This window comes from Betta splendens, chromosome 13, assembly GCF_900634795.4.
Source record: "Betta splendens chromosome 13, fBetSpl5.4, whole genome shotgun sequence".
In the NCBI taxonomy this organism is placed as follows: domain Eukaryota; kingdom Metazoa; phylum Chordata; class Actinopteri; order Anabantiformes; family Osphronemidae; genus Betta; species Betta splendens.
This window is the reverse complement of record NC_040893.2, coordinates 8,533,201-8,547,826: the sequence shown is the minus strand read 5'-3', so window position 1 is coordinate 8,547,826 and position 14,626 is coordinate 8,533,201. Positions and strand designations below refer to the sequence as shown.

Here is a 14,626-nt window from a genome sequence, read left to right as displayed (position 1 = left end):
TGGCTTGTTGGAATGCTGCAGCCAACACTCACATGTGGCAGGTTTTCCAGAAAATTGCAGCTGCCACCACAAAACGGCATAAATTTATCATCAACGCCGTGGTTCTGCACATCCCCACCTCCGACGCCGCCTCCACTTCGCAGCGCCCCACACAAACCCGCCGCCTCCCCAGCCCAACCCACCTGCTCCTCGCTTACTGTTAAGCCGATTACACAACACAACCCCCCTAATCACAGTGCAGCATTTGTAAACACCAATGTTATCAAGTGCGGCTCTAAATCTCCCAAATCCCAGAACCTTTCATCTCTCACCGCACAAGCACTGTCACTTTCCACCGATATTTTAATCACCGGTGCGGCTGTGAATCGAGGTGACGTGTTCCAACAAATTCTCCGAATGAATTGTTTTAGTGTCGCACGCCACATTGTGTTGTTCCGAAGCCGCAAAACATTCATTGAAAACTGCTTTGAAGAGTTCAAGTGTGAGCGCGGTGTCTTTTTAAAGGCAGCATCAACCACAGCGGTGTCAAAACAAGCCTCTGACGTCACCCCTTCATCGGGACGCCTCTAATGAAAATATTAAAACTCAGTTGCCTTTGTCATTAAAATGATCTCTGCTCTCCCCTGCAGTCACACACAAGTAAACAAAGGGTTTCGCTCGCGCATATATTATAACAACCTTTTTTTTGTTACTGTGCGTCTGTCCGTGTGTGTGTGTGTGTGTGTGTGTAGGATTTAAAAACGCCACAGTTTACTGGTTCATTAGCACTAGATTAGCTATGCTAATGACATGGACCACCACACACAGAGACTTTGCCTTTATGTTTCTGAAAAGCGATACGCCACTGACTAGGGTTGTGTGTGTGCGCTTGTAAGAGTCTGTCACTGAGTGCGTGGAAGTGGGGTGCAGGTGTGTACACATTAGTCTTGCATGAATAAGTTAGTTCCTCGCAAAAGAAAGGAAAGAGAAAAAAAAGACTAAGAATCATAATTCAACAAACTCTGTATGGGTAATGATGTTTTAATTGCATTAACGATTGAAAAGAGAGCTGCTGCCAGAAGAAATTTTTAAAGCGCCGGGATGATGTTGCAAATGACCCGCTGTACGTTTCAGCAGCGCTCACACAGCAAGATGGATAACGGGGGCGACCGGAGACACGAGTACACGCACATGCAACCCGTTAGTCTACGCGTAAGGCCCAAATCCATGTGGCTTCGTTTGATGACACGAGATATAAATATGAGATGATGTGTTTGTTTATGCTACAGTAAACTTCCAAAATTCTTATTTCTTCTTTTATAAGAACGGTCTGTGATGGGATTTCAATACCAAACATTTGAAAATGAATTGCTTTATCATAACATAGCCATCATTGTAACATTTTATATAGTTTCCCTCAAACTCAGTTGCATATTATTAAAAGTGTTAAATACAAATTTATTTTTAAGCCGATTCTTCAAAGCTTTGGAATAAAAGTAGCTGAGACGCCTCCACAGTTGTCTTAAATATCGAATTAGTGTTTGGTCAATGCAAATGGCATAAAACAGGCTGTGTCTGATGTTACCCTCTGTCTCGGCTGCGTGACCTGTGTGAGCGGTGGCTCCTCCCTTTCTCCCTGTCCGCACTGCGACTCCTTCGTCTGCGTGACGAACTGTGGGACGAACTGCTGCTGGAATGCCGTCTCCTCCTGAAGCACAAAGACATAAACAGGCTAATTGAATTCCGTTACTGGCACTAGTCTTGAAACAAAATATCAGTCAAACAGCATGATGCCTGTTTACACAACTCATTGTCGTGTGGTACTGGCAAAACCAGAAAAGGCGAACAATGTAAATATGCTCTGAAAGTTCAGTGTGGATATTTTAAATATTTGTTTCCCATATCACTGAGAAAGCTTTTGTTATTCAAATATATATTTTTACCATGGTCATCCACCTTCCATGGATATATGCCTAGTGTACACAAAACAGACTGAGCCTAAATCAAACACTTTTGAACTCCAGCGGGGGATGACAAGCGCCAGTTTCTCCTGTCATGTAAACCTCAGTTCAGAAACAAATTTTATCCTAGTGCATTGTAAAATAACATGGGCCTACTATCAGCACAGCCTACAGCCTCTTCCCACAAGCTTCCCAGTTCGTCCCAGGCCCAGAGCAGTAGGGCCATGCAGGGCTGCCCTACTGTTCCTCCACAGGGGCCCTTTGGTGCTCTGCTGCTCTTTATTGTGGCAGCTTAGCATCTATTTTCCAAACACCCCTCGCATTGTGTTCCCATTGATATCATAAAGCAGGAGGCATTTATGGGGGGTGATTGTACATGCAGAACCTCCCTCTTTCACTGGGCAAACAGTTTGAGCAATATTCAATATTTAAAATCTCCTTTCTTTCAACAAAGCCAAAAATACCCAAATCTTTTTAACACACATACGCACGTTCCTGTGGGAGCAGAGAGGGAAAAAAAGAAAGAATTACAAATGACATTGAGGCTGAACTATCAAACCAGATTTGTACCACTTAGAGCAGCACACCAAAGAGCCATTAGTATTCTAAAAGCTGGATCCCATGAGTGGGGCCTTATGAAATAACTTCCACAGCCCTTGTACAACCACTTCACACATTACACTGGAGAAACACAGAGCAGTGAACTGAGGGGTTTTGGAAGGTGATGTTAGCTAGAACGGATTCATAGAAGCCTGTGTACATACTATGTAATAAAACAAAACATCTCTAACACATTGTGAGCTGCTTAAAAACTGAAGCGCCTCTCGTGATGACACCTAAAAGGTTGGGTTTCATGCATTCATGCAAAGTTGGGTTTCATGCAACCATTGCTTCTGAGTTTCTATCTGGCATACACAGCGATGAACCAAAAGCAGCTCTACCATGTTAAAATTCTGTATGTTCTAAGACATAATGCAGCAGTATCTCACACAACCACATACGAGATCTGGGTTAAGTGATTAGGTTGTATTGCTAATAGATAAGGGACTGTGGTCCCAGGGTTGACACTGCCCACCCAGCCCCACCCCATACCAACATGCAATAGCTTCCCATCATCGGTAATGGACCTTGACCGAGCCTCATAAATAATTACCATCAACTGGCCTTGTCTGATCAGTCACACACAGCCAGCGGCAGCTGAGGATGGGTGCACGAATGGACAACTGTACGGAGCAAGGTTAAACCTTCTGCCACTCGCGTAAATGGTTGATTATGACTGAACCTTTTCCTGCCACAGTAACAGCTGAAAGTAAGATGCAAAAATAGAAAAGACATGCTTATAAATCTAGTATGAAACCATAACCCTTTTTGTCTTATCTATGCCACTCAGTCATTTGATTTCTTCATTCTTACTGTAACACTAAACCAAAAGAGACGCTCTTCCTAAATGTAGGAACCTTCTATATTTGTCTCTAAAATAAATGTAGCCTGTGAGCAAAAGGTTTATAGCAAAAGTGTCACATCGTATCGCAGCAATCATTCATGATGTAGCCATAACAAAACTTTAAAAGCCCAAAGAAAAAATAAATTTTCGTTTGGTATTAATTTCCTTCTAAAGTCTTAGGAAGAAAGCCTTCCTTCTTCATAAAATGCAAATTCGAAAATTGTTAAATAAACGCAATCTGTAAAAGCCACATTTACAAACTGCATGCATGCATCTCAGGTGAGACTAATTAACTGAATGATGGTATGGCAGCAGTGACACCTGTGTTTTTCCTACAAGTCAAATTGTCTGCAGAGAAAAGGGCACATTAGACAAATAGTGGCAGTAAAACTAACTACAGTGTTAAAGTCTTCATTAATGACAAGCAAGTCAACATTGTTGCTTTTAATCAAAGCACATCACACCTGTGAACTGACTGTGGCTGCCTGGTTATGATTCGTTGCCACACTTGAACATTCAACCCTATGGCGGACTCTCACCTCCGGTTCCTGTCCCTGCTGCGAGACTTGTTCTTACGACTTGACCTCCTGCTCCGGCTGCTGGTCACCCGGCTGCCAGAGGATGAGGAAGAGGAAGAGGAGGAAGATGAGGAGCGGCGACGCTGCTTTCTTTTCCTCCTGCTCCGACCGTCCTCCTCACTGTCAGAGGAGCGCCGACCCATGCTCCCTGTCAGCTGGCAAAACACACAGTGTGGTGTTACTGGTGAGCCATCAGGCAACTTTCAGAAGCGATTTGATAAACAACCAAACGATCTGCATCAGTATAGCACACGAAATAAAAAAATTAAGCTAATAGAACAATTCTTAATACGTCTCAAACATAAAACGCTTTAATATAGTAACTGACTTTATCTGACTACAGAGGTCTTGTATTGGATCTGGCTCTAAAACAAACTAATAACTACACGATCTAATAAAACGCAGAGACTAGTCTATTAAATTTTAATAAAGGAAACTAAGTGTTTAACCACCAGAACCACTGTAACAACATTGCTTTTGCACATGCCACAAACGTGAAGCAGGTTTTGTCGAAGGCTAGCAAAGCAGGCTAACTATGCTAACAGGAGCGTTCGGCTGCAGTCTATCTTTTGTACGAAGCCTCCTAGATCCTCAACAGCAAACACATCCTGCACTGCAGCCGGTAAACTTTACACAAAACACAAAAGTGTGACAAAACAAGCCCATTCACCTTGAAACGATAACACGGTCCTTGCTGTTCACTCGTCTAAACCAACAAACCAACCATATGCACTGTTTAGAAGCCACAATTCATCGAACCGGAAGCATCGATCGACTTCAGACAGCAGAGTCGAACACAGAGCAATCGCTGGCGCTCCCGATCTCTCCTGGTGTTACGGTTTTGAAATAGGTTTTTAGATAAAAGCCCCAAAACGAAAGTGTTTTCCCCTTTTAGCTTTTGTTTTATTATTATCACTAATAAAGTACCCTCGTAAGTTCATTAACAATATTAAGAAATTGTCCGCATTAAGTGAGCCTAATTTCATACAGTAATTGCATTATAAAATATTAATAGTTTTATTTATTGCAAAGGGATATAGACCATTTGAAGGAGAGGCACTCTCGTAGATAAGCGGGAGTTCAGAGAATGCACCATTAGTCACTTAGCCTATAATTTTATCTTGTAAACATACCCTGAACATGTCACGCTTTGAAAGTCAGCCGGTTTTAAGGTCCAAATAAATTTAAAACGCGTTAGAAACAGTCTGGATTACGCATTTTGTCCATTAGATCTGACACCCACACGCGGCTATACACGCCACAATAGAAATAGGAAAGTGCACGCGTGAGTTCTACCTTGTCAGCGATCATTTGCATGAGGTCATCTACCCCGGTAATAAGGCTTTACGACATACGTACAGAGAGCGACAAGAGCATCCGCACAATTGAGAGCAAACAATTAATTACTTCACGAAACTCAAAAACACATAACGGTGAATGTGCAGCGAACACTAATACACTGACTGTGTTTTATGAGTGAATAAATCAATAACCTCCATGGAAAAAAAAACTGATAAACAGTTTAATGAGGTTTTCTTTGCAAATTGATAAAAGAGGCCGCTTATCGCATTAAGAATTCATCCTGCATTCTGATGCAGCAGAAATAATAGTAATTAATGCCTAAGGTTCCAAGTGAAACATCGTTAATATTTAATTAGAGGGAATTGTTAGAGCTCTTATGTGGAAACAGGGCTTTATATAGCTTATCAATAAACAAGTTTAATTTCGCATCAAATTCCTCCCGACATTTTCAAAATCCCGCTGTATCCTGTTTCCTGCCTGGCTATATGTTGCCTCCTCTTCTCACCTAATTGCTCTCTCTGCGCAGCGTTCACTTACCTTCACCGCAAGCGAGCCATTGTTTATTTATTTTCGCAAATACAGGCAATAATTTAAGCTGGAAAAGGCGATTTGAAAACGTTAATTAGTGAACCCAAAGGCAACGCATCGCAAGAGGCGCTATAATTAAACGTTTTGCTGCTGTTTAACATCCTAATGGCTTAAAAAAAAGTCCGCTGAGAATTAAAATTAAGCGATTTATTTTCGCTAATGATGACAATTTAAAATACATAATTGTTGATTAGAAACATAAACCAACGCTGGATTACATAGAAATATTGAATAATTTGTCACACAGTCCCCAGACTTGTGGTCTTATGTCTTTTAACACCCAAACGTCCTACATGTGTACAAACATACCACAACAACAACAACAATTTTAATAATAATAATAATAATAATAATAATAATAATAATAATAATAATAATAATAATAATAATAATAATAATAATAATAATAATAATAATAATAATAATGCCGCCTAATTCCTCTGCACATCTCTAATCATGTGATTTTTTAAAATTTTTATAAAGTTCCTTTGTTTATTTTTTTCTTTGTTACGTTGAAATGTTAAAATAAAAAGCAGCAACCTGGCTACACAGAAACACCCCGGAAACTTATTGACATATTTACTAGGCCTAAAGCCAACTTCACGCAATTGGGGTTAAAGCCAAATATGTTCACTTGAGCTTCCTCTGAAGCTCCCTGTGTAAGGCGCTGCTGCTCTCGGCATCCCAGCTGGTCCGCTTTTACCTCTTTTCTCTCCGTGTCATCAACGTGTCTTATTCCCCCCCCCCCCCCCCCCCCCCCCCAGATCACAGAGATACAGTGAGGAAGGACTCCTCGTCCATGTGCTTCCCACTCTCCTGTCATTTTCAGATTTTTTTTAAGCCACACCCCTGCACAGAGAGCGAGAGAGAGAGAGGGAGAGAGAGAGGGTGAGCGAGAGAGAGAAGGGAGAGAGAGATCCATGACCATCTCCTGGGTGTTTAAAAACTAACTCAGGACAATAGCAGCGAATGAGCGCTTAATTAAATTAATTAGTCCTTCTTGTCAATCTCGGATTAATGGCCAATAGCGACGGTACTGCCGAATGTTTTTGTACTCCTCTCCTCTCTCTCTCCCGTATCAGTGTAGGGGAAGGGGGGCTCATCCCGGCATCCTGAGGGGAGGTAATTTGCACGGATCAAGGGGGCAAGGCGCCGCAAAGTATAAATACTGTGACTTCAATAGAGGATCACCAGCAGGTTCCCAACTCCGCAACCAAAGGAGGAGGAATTGGCTGAGAAGATAAATCTTTATACATTTTTTACCTTTTCCAGAGTTGGCAGCATCACCTCGTATTATTTTCAAGGGACTGACTTTAAAACGAGCCACACCATTGATGTCTTAAGCTGTCGTGGAGCAAAGGGAGAGAGTGTGTGAGTGAGTGTGTGTGATTTTTTTTTTTTTAAGAGGAGAGAAACCAGTGATGGAAGAGCTCACCGCTTTCGTGTCTAAGTCTTTCGATCAGAAAGTGAAGGAGAAGAAGGAAGTGATAACCTACCGGGAGGTGTTGGAGACCGGCTCGACGCGAGCAGGAAGCAGGGAGCCTCTATCCGCGGAGCCGGGGAGCCGAGAGGAAGCGGCCGTCGTCACCCGGAACGTTGCGCTTTCGCCGGGCAGGGAAACGGACATGCTCGGCCCGGAAAGAATCAGGGACGCCGGGAGCCCGAAACTCATTGACGGTAGGTCCGCGCGGCGTCTGTATCGACCGGGTCGTCCGGAGAACTCAGAGAGGTGAGATACGGTCCAGCGCGAGCGCGAACCCACCGAACCGGCCATTATCACGCCTTTAGTCGCGGAACTGCGTTAAAAGCTCTTCATCTTCATTTCTTCCTGCAATCGCGGTCCAGAGCAAACGGGCCCGTCGAGCTTTCAGCGCAGACTGGAACTTGGACTGATCCGATGCGCGTGAGGGCGAGAGACTGCTGCTTTGTGAAAAGCGTCATATTCGTGTTTATGCTACAATGTTTACATCGTTCACCGTCCACGTCGCCCTCCGTTTAGTATCAGTACAATAAACAGACGTCCATGAGGATAATATTTTTTTTTTGCAGTTTAAAAGTTTTAATTCTTATATTTAGTGCATAATAAAAGGCCTAGCTCAAAAGTAAAATCCACACTAAATATTCATGAGGAGAACTGAAAAATAATAGGAAAGGAGTCCAATGTGTTGCATTTTTATGACACCATTTAATAAAAGTAAAACACTGAATAATTATTTATTTAACCTGTAGTTTAGCTTATTGGTGACTGGTCACAAGCCTCGTAACAACCTAGTTTATTTTCATTGGTTACAAAGCGGTGCTGGCCGCTTGTCTCAGGGATTTTTATTTATGCCTCGTGTATAAATATTTAGCGGCAGCATAATCAGACATTCTAAGGATCGCTGCACACCAAAAGTGAAATCAAATCCTCATATCAGACATGAAAGCGTGCACGTCAGGTGCAACAGTAAAAATATCAGGTTGAGGCACAACCGGCTCTGGCAGCAGCGTTCAGTGAGTCGGTGTTTTATAAACAATTGGATAACGAAAAAATAATTACCAAAAAAAAGGACGATTCAACACAACAATAACTGTAAACAGAAAATAGATCGGTGTATTAATGTAACAACAAAACAATTCCCCCTGTTTCCGCACATTAAACGTGACGCTGTCTCGCGCAGCCCGGTCAAATGCGCGTTATGATACAAAACGTGGCAACAAAGAGCACGAGGCATCTTCAAGTTGGACGGCTTGTTAAAATGACATCTGCTCGTCACGGGCTGCGTGGTTAAAAGCGGAACTGCGACAAGCGCGTATCAGACATCCAACAGTGGGCACAGCCTTGCATATTTATAAGCTGTTAATAATTAAAGAGCTTTATGTAGCTCTACAAAACATCCGAGGTCTGATAGCTGTGTGATATTTGAGGGCTGACAGGGCAGGTCTCTTTTTTTTTCTTCAGCATCACTAAATGACTGTGATCAAGGCTTAAATTTAATGCGTGTAGGTTGGATTAAAAATTCTCTTTTTGTGTTGACTGCTGGAGTCGCTGGCCCTGTTGTACGCCGTGAGCACAGGGACAGCTCAGCCCGATTTGCTTTAAATAGGCCCACACCGAGCAGCATATAAGATACACGTGTACCTTAAAATACGCCTCGCGCGTTTGATAATTCTACCCAATGATCAGCACAGATTAGAGGCCGCCGTGCTGCTACGCGATGCTGAGCTTCTCCTGCTTCTGCTCCACATCCCAGGCACCACGGAGGTCAAGGAGAGGAAAGAGGACTCGAAGCCCATAGAGGACGAGACACAGACTAAAATCAAACAGAGGCGAAGCCGGACTAACTTCACATTAGAGCAGCTCAACGAGCTGGAGCGACTCTTCGACGAAACCCATTACCCGGACGCCTTCATGCGGGAGGAGCTTAGCCAGCGGCTGGGACTGTCAGAGGCCCGAGTGCAGGTAAGAGGAGGCGGCGTGGTCGCTAACGATATAAGCATCGTTTTGACGAGGAGGAAGGCGTCGCTAAACTGTAGGATTATTGGAATAAAACAAACGGGCGAGTTTAAAAAATATATACAGTAGGAGCACGAATTTAAATCAACTGAAATGTAGTTAATAATTCACCTCATTATTGTAACAGTGTCATTATCGTGACAGTGTCAGTCCTTTAAAATACGAGAAGGTGACCCATGGTTATAACATTACAGCAACAGTAAAATACTACTACTGTAATAATAATGATGATAGGGATAATATTAAGGGGAATGAATGAAGCATTAAGCGAAAATATCCAGACGACTATGACTGTGTTTCTCAAACATATTTTACCAATATTTTCACAGATTCTTATTACAGTGAACTCGGTGTCCCACATAAATAGTGCCTGACATTAACAGCGCTTGTTTGGGGTGAAGCTCGTCATGTGGCGCCTAAATACCCAGACGTGCACTTGTTTGGCTACAACTCAGCTGAACGTGCGAATCGAGGAAACCCCCTGGCGGGTATTTTTTCCAGATTCAAGAAGTTGATGTAAAATTCGAAACAGCGGCGAAGTTGGGGATCGTCGTCAGAATATTGCTTTTGTTCTTATTATTTTTCGGATCAGACGCGTTTGTCTCCCTGCTTGTTTTTGCTTGTTTTCCTCGTGCTTGTTATCTCATTTGAGAGCCTCGCTTGTATCACGAGACTCGCTTCAACCTGTATTGTCCGGATCAACCGAAACAAATGAGCCTACAAATATTTGCCTTCAGTTTGAGGGGTGTATGTTACCAAGGCCTCCGTTTGTCAGAGCTGCTGTCGTTTTTTCATGGGGACACGCCATCTGCGCAGAAACCCAGTAAGGGCTTCAGTCAGTCCGGGGAGAGAGAGGAGGGGGGTGGTGGTGGTGGTGGTGGGGGGATTCAGACATGTCTTGTGTAACTGGAGCAGAGGGACAATGAACATATAGACAACACTTCTCATCAGATTTATTAAAACGCTCTAATTTCCTGTTCCAGGCTGGGTTTTATCCCGTTTTGCCGCGGCCCAGGGGGAGGACTGAACATTCGTCCCCTCATTGAAACAGGCCTTGAAGATCTCCATCCCAAACACAAGCAGACGCACGCGCGCGCGCATGCACGCACGCACGCACGCACGCTCGCTCGCACCCCTCCAAAAAAAAATAGTTAAAGCCAGCTTTTAGCAGGGCTCTCCCAGCCTGGACTGGAATCTCACCAGTAGGCGTATTGTGTCCCGAACAAGGGGCGCAGCTCGGGGGATTTACATAAATTATGTATTATTTTCTGCCCAAATCAAGACCCCCCTTTCTATTTTCTCTCTATTAGAGCATTATATCTTTTTATCAGTTGCACGCGGAGACCACACATTTGTTGTGATTCTTTTTAAAAAAAATTCCGCCTCAATCAATACGAGCAGAGGATTTGCTTTCATTATCGCAATAAATTAAACCTGATGCACGCACTAAAGGACTTCCGAATGACATACACCGCGGTCAATAAATGAAGCCAGCTGACAGCCAGATCAATATGATATTTCAATCATGCTTTCTCTGTGTGTGTGTGTGTGTGTGTGTGTGTGTGTGTGTGGACTTAATGTAAGGGGGGACTGCGCAGTGACGTGGTTTATTGTGGGCTAAATTAGCCCGAGCTTTGTCTGGGACATTCAAAGCAGATTATCATAGTATCAGACCGTTTAATCTGTGTTCCAAGGCGTTTCTCTGAAATTGACGCTTGTCGATTTTTTAGCAGAAAGGAAAAGAGGAGTGAGCCTGTCTTTGAGGCGTCGTTTTTTTTTTTTTGTTGGCAGCGTGCGCGCGTGTGTGCGTGCGCGCGCGCGCGCGCAAGCACGCGTAATGGCGGTGATTAGACGAAACTGCGAGGCATTTAAACGCTTCTCTGACATGGATTTTCTGCAGATAAGGGTAATTAATTTCAGCGGTCACTTAATGAGAGGGAGATGGGAAGAGAAAGAGGGAGACGCTGCTCAGATCGCGCTCAGCTCTGATGTCCAAAAACCTAATAGCGTTGCTGCTACTCGATATCTGAGAGTCCATTCAACTCTTCGGGGACACTAATCTATAGAAAGATGAAACCCACGCCGACAAGGTTATTTATTATAGCCCAATAGTCCTGCGCATTTCCAACAAGCTTGTTTCCCTCCTCCTGATAAGAATTTAGTGTCCTCTTCTCGTGGGTTTTTCTACTGTCTATTTTTGCTCCCCTTCTCCTCTCTTTGTGCTCCAAGCGCCCCACTCTCTCTTGTTGCAGACTAAATGTAATAATTAAAATCTGGGGTTAAGCAGTGTCATTAATATTTCAGCGTTCCTCGGGGATATTGTTTTTCTGCGGTTGTTGTCACTTTGAGAGGAATTACACATGGCCTCACAAGCAGCTGCCAATCAGCGGGTCTCTAATTAATTTCTCTCCCTGCAGGTTTGGTTCCAGAATAGACGAGCCAAATGCAGGAAACAGGAGAACCAGTTACATAAAGGTACTTTCATCCTGCATGCTCACCGTTTATTTCTATCTTGTGCCATTTTGTTCCGAGGCATCTTCAAGCTCGCGTGCATGCAACGCGGACTGTTGCTGCTCGCGCGACGGTTCAATTTCCACTTAATTGTGCCCTCAAAATCAGAGTGATTCCTTTAGTCCGCGTTTGCGCTGGACGTTATTAACGTTTACTCCGCCAATCAGCCCACTGCTCGTCGTTCGGGCCCACAGTTTACTCTTTGTGGTTCTGAATATTCTCCTCACAATTAGGCGATCGTCTGTGTTTTTGCAGGAGTCCTGATTGGAGCAGCGAACCAGTTTGAGGCTTGTCGTGTAGCGCCATATGTCAACGTGGGGGCTTTACGGATGCCATTCCAACAGGCAAGTTGCTTTGAAGCGTCTAGTCCTAAAACCAGACCAATCCCCGGACTGCGGTCTTGGCACCGTCTCTGCACGAGTGCTATGCAGAGACTCCAGTTCCAATGTAGGGGGTAGCTGCTAAACTCTTATTACCACACTGACAAAAAGCACACTGTGCCAACCACGCCAGGCCCGACAGCCTGGTTGGAAAACTCCCTCTATTGTTTTATGGAGCTTTTTTATGCCTGTTTTACTGGAGCAAGCAGAAATATTAGTAGGTCAGTTCTAGGTACAGGACAGATGCAGGTTTTACATTAAAACCACCCCAAACGGAAATGAGGCTATAAACCACATTATATGGTTTCATGCTTTGTGCCATGTGGAGGTATCTTGTGTTTTATATACTGCACTTACTTTTCACCTGTGCAGCACGCGTAGTCCATTATAATAAAACATTTTCATATATAATGTATTTTGCATTACATTTAACGAATTTTGAGCTAATTAGATGCTGTGCTATAGGAAAAAGAGAGTTTCTGTGACGCTTCTCCAGCTGTTGCCCACTTTTCTTTTGCTCAGTTCATACCTGCACCGCATGTACAACGGTCTCATGGTGATTTGTCCCTTCAGACAACCCACTGCAAAGTTAACGCATGTTCTCCCCCTTCTCTCCCCCATCCGTGCGTCCCGTCCCGTAGGATAGTCATTGCAACGTGCCGCCCTTCTCCTTTCAGGTGCAGGCGCAACTACAGCTGGACAGCGCCGTGGCGCACGCGCAGCACCACCTGCACTCTCACCTGGCGGCGCACGCGCCCTACATGATGTTCCCCGCGCCGCCGTTCGGGCTTCCGCTGGCCACGCTCGCGGCCGAGTCCGCCTCCGCCGCCTCGGTGGTGGCCGCGGCCGCCGCCGCCAAGAACACCAGCAAGAACTCGAGCATCGCCGACCTGAGACTGAAGGCCAAAAAGCACACGGCCGCGCTGGGACTGTGACGCCAGGGAGACGCGGGCACCCGGCGCGTGCGCACGCTCCCTGACGCGTCGACGCGCCTGAGAGACGCTGAACGCAAACTCCATGGACAGAGCGAGACGAGATATCCATGGAGGATATTTATGTTTCCTTTTAAAAACGAAGAACCACGAGTATAACTATAGAATATAGGCTATTTATGAGACAAGGAACGGACAATGAACAAGACTGAGACTTAGCCTACGCGTTTTGGAGCGGTGGGACGGACAGCGGAGCCTCGCGGGGCACTTCTCTGCAGGGACCCCCCGTCGACGAGGAAGGCGCAGCTGGGACGGTCGATACTTTGTCAAACAAGGCGATCCATTCTGCAGTTCTGTTCTGTTTTAATAGGCTATAATAATAAGATTGTTATAACTTCATTTTGAACCTATATAGAGGCTGGCCTCGTTATATTTGAAAAGAAAAAAAAAACGTTCTCTGTGAAAGGACAGAGCGGGGATTCTTTGAGAAAACAGAAACAAACAGAAAAGACAGCATTCCAGGTGTTTCTCCTCCTTCTGTTTCTCGTGCTAATTCTCAGCAGCAGCGTTTGCATGAGTTTGTCTTCATGGATGACGTCCTCTCTCTCTCTCTCTCTCTGTCTCTCTCCCATTTCCCTCTTTCCTCCCCACTCTGAGGAAGGGCAACTCTCACTTGAATGTTTGGCCTAGTTGACCTTGTTTGGACCTCCTCTGGTGAAGGTGAACCTGGGCGGCATACCAGAAATGTGAGATTATAATATATGTGTAGGTTATACTGAGCTTTTTGTCAGAATAACCCGATCTAGTGTCCATATTTACAAGGTGGTGATCTGTCCTCTTTTGAAGGAGAACATTATGTTATAAACGCCATCTTTACCACGGTTAACAATAGAGGACTGTATGGAACCGGTACGGACACATGTAAAATATGTTTATACACGAGAAACATGCATTATTTTTATTATTTAGTGGCTTTATGAATGCCCTTGTTCATTTTGTATTTCCTTTGATTTCCGTGTATGAAAATCATGTGCTTTCTGTATGTAATTTTGATGTTTTTATAACAGTGAAAGTGAACTTACCTGAGGCACGGGTTTCTAAAAAAGAATATTCATTCAGTTGTTTTACTTTTCTTCCATCACATGTGAAACGTGAAACCACCCAAACAAATGTTTTTCGTTTCTATAATAAATTAACAAAAGTTTCTCTAATGCCTTAAGAGTTTAAGTTTCTTTTAAGCGTTGACAACATTTTTACAGGTATTATTATTATTATTATTATTAATATTATTATTATTGCATTACTGAGATAACAAGAGAGACAACAATCTTAGTTTATAAAGAAAATAGGTAAAATTAAATAAAATGAAAACTGGGCTGTTTAGCAGTCATAAAATTGACTGTTATATTTTGTTATTATTTCTATTTTGGAAATACTTAAAACATCCGTGTTGTT

The 14,626-nt window shown here is 43.7% G+C and overlaps 2 protein-coding genes across 4 annotated transcripts in view; one reads left to right on the top strand and one right to left on the bottom strand.

Annotated features, from left to right (window-relative positions):
- rsrc1 (arginine/serine-rich coiled-coil 1) overlaps nucleotides 1–4,766 on the bottom strand; it is an 86,591-nt gene extending 81,825 nt beyond the window's left edge. For both annotated transcript variants that reach the window (XM_029171127.3, XM_055514255.1), the window contains exons 1-3: nucleotides 4,633–4,766; nucleotides 3,924–4,117; nucleotides 1,565–1,687 (exon numbers count right to left, since the gene is read on the bottom strand). In XM_029171127.3, the coding sequence (XP_029026960.1) occupies nucleotides 1,565–1,687; nucleotides 3,924–4,105 (305 nt within the window). In that variant the 5' untranslated portion in view covers nucleotides 4,106–4,117; nucleotides 4,633–4,766. The remainder of the gene's footprint in view (nucleotides 1–1,564; nucleotides 1,688–3,923; nucleotides 4,118–4,632) is intronic.
- Nucleotides 4,767–6,783: 2,017 nt separating this feature from the next.
- On the top strand, nucleotides 6,784–14,390 carry shox2 (short stature homeobox 2). 2 transcript variants are annotated; one of them, XM_029172155.3, is made up of 5 exons: nucleotides 6,784–7,529; nucleotides 9,086–9,294; nucleotides 11,766–11,823; nucleotides 12,115–12,203; nucleotides 12,917–14,390. In XM_029172155.3, exons 1-5 carry the CDS (start codon nucleotides 7,274–7,276, stop codon nucleotides 13,172–13,174), a joined length of 870 nt encoding a protein of 289 aa, XP_029027988.1. In that variant the 5' UTR covers nucleotides 6,784–7,273; the 3' UTR covers nucleotides 13,175–14,390. The 2 variants fall into 2 exon arrangements, with proteins under 2 accessions (XP_029027988.1, XP_029027987.1); XM_029172154.3 differs by having other exon boundaries at nucleotides 6,786–7,529; nucleotides 12,881–14,390.
- Nucleotides 14,391–14,626: the final 236 nt, after the last annotated feature.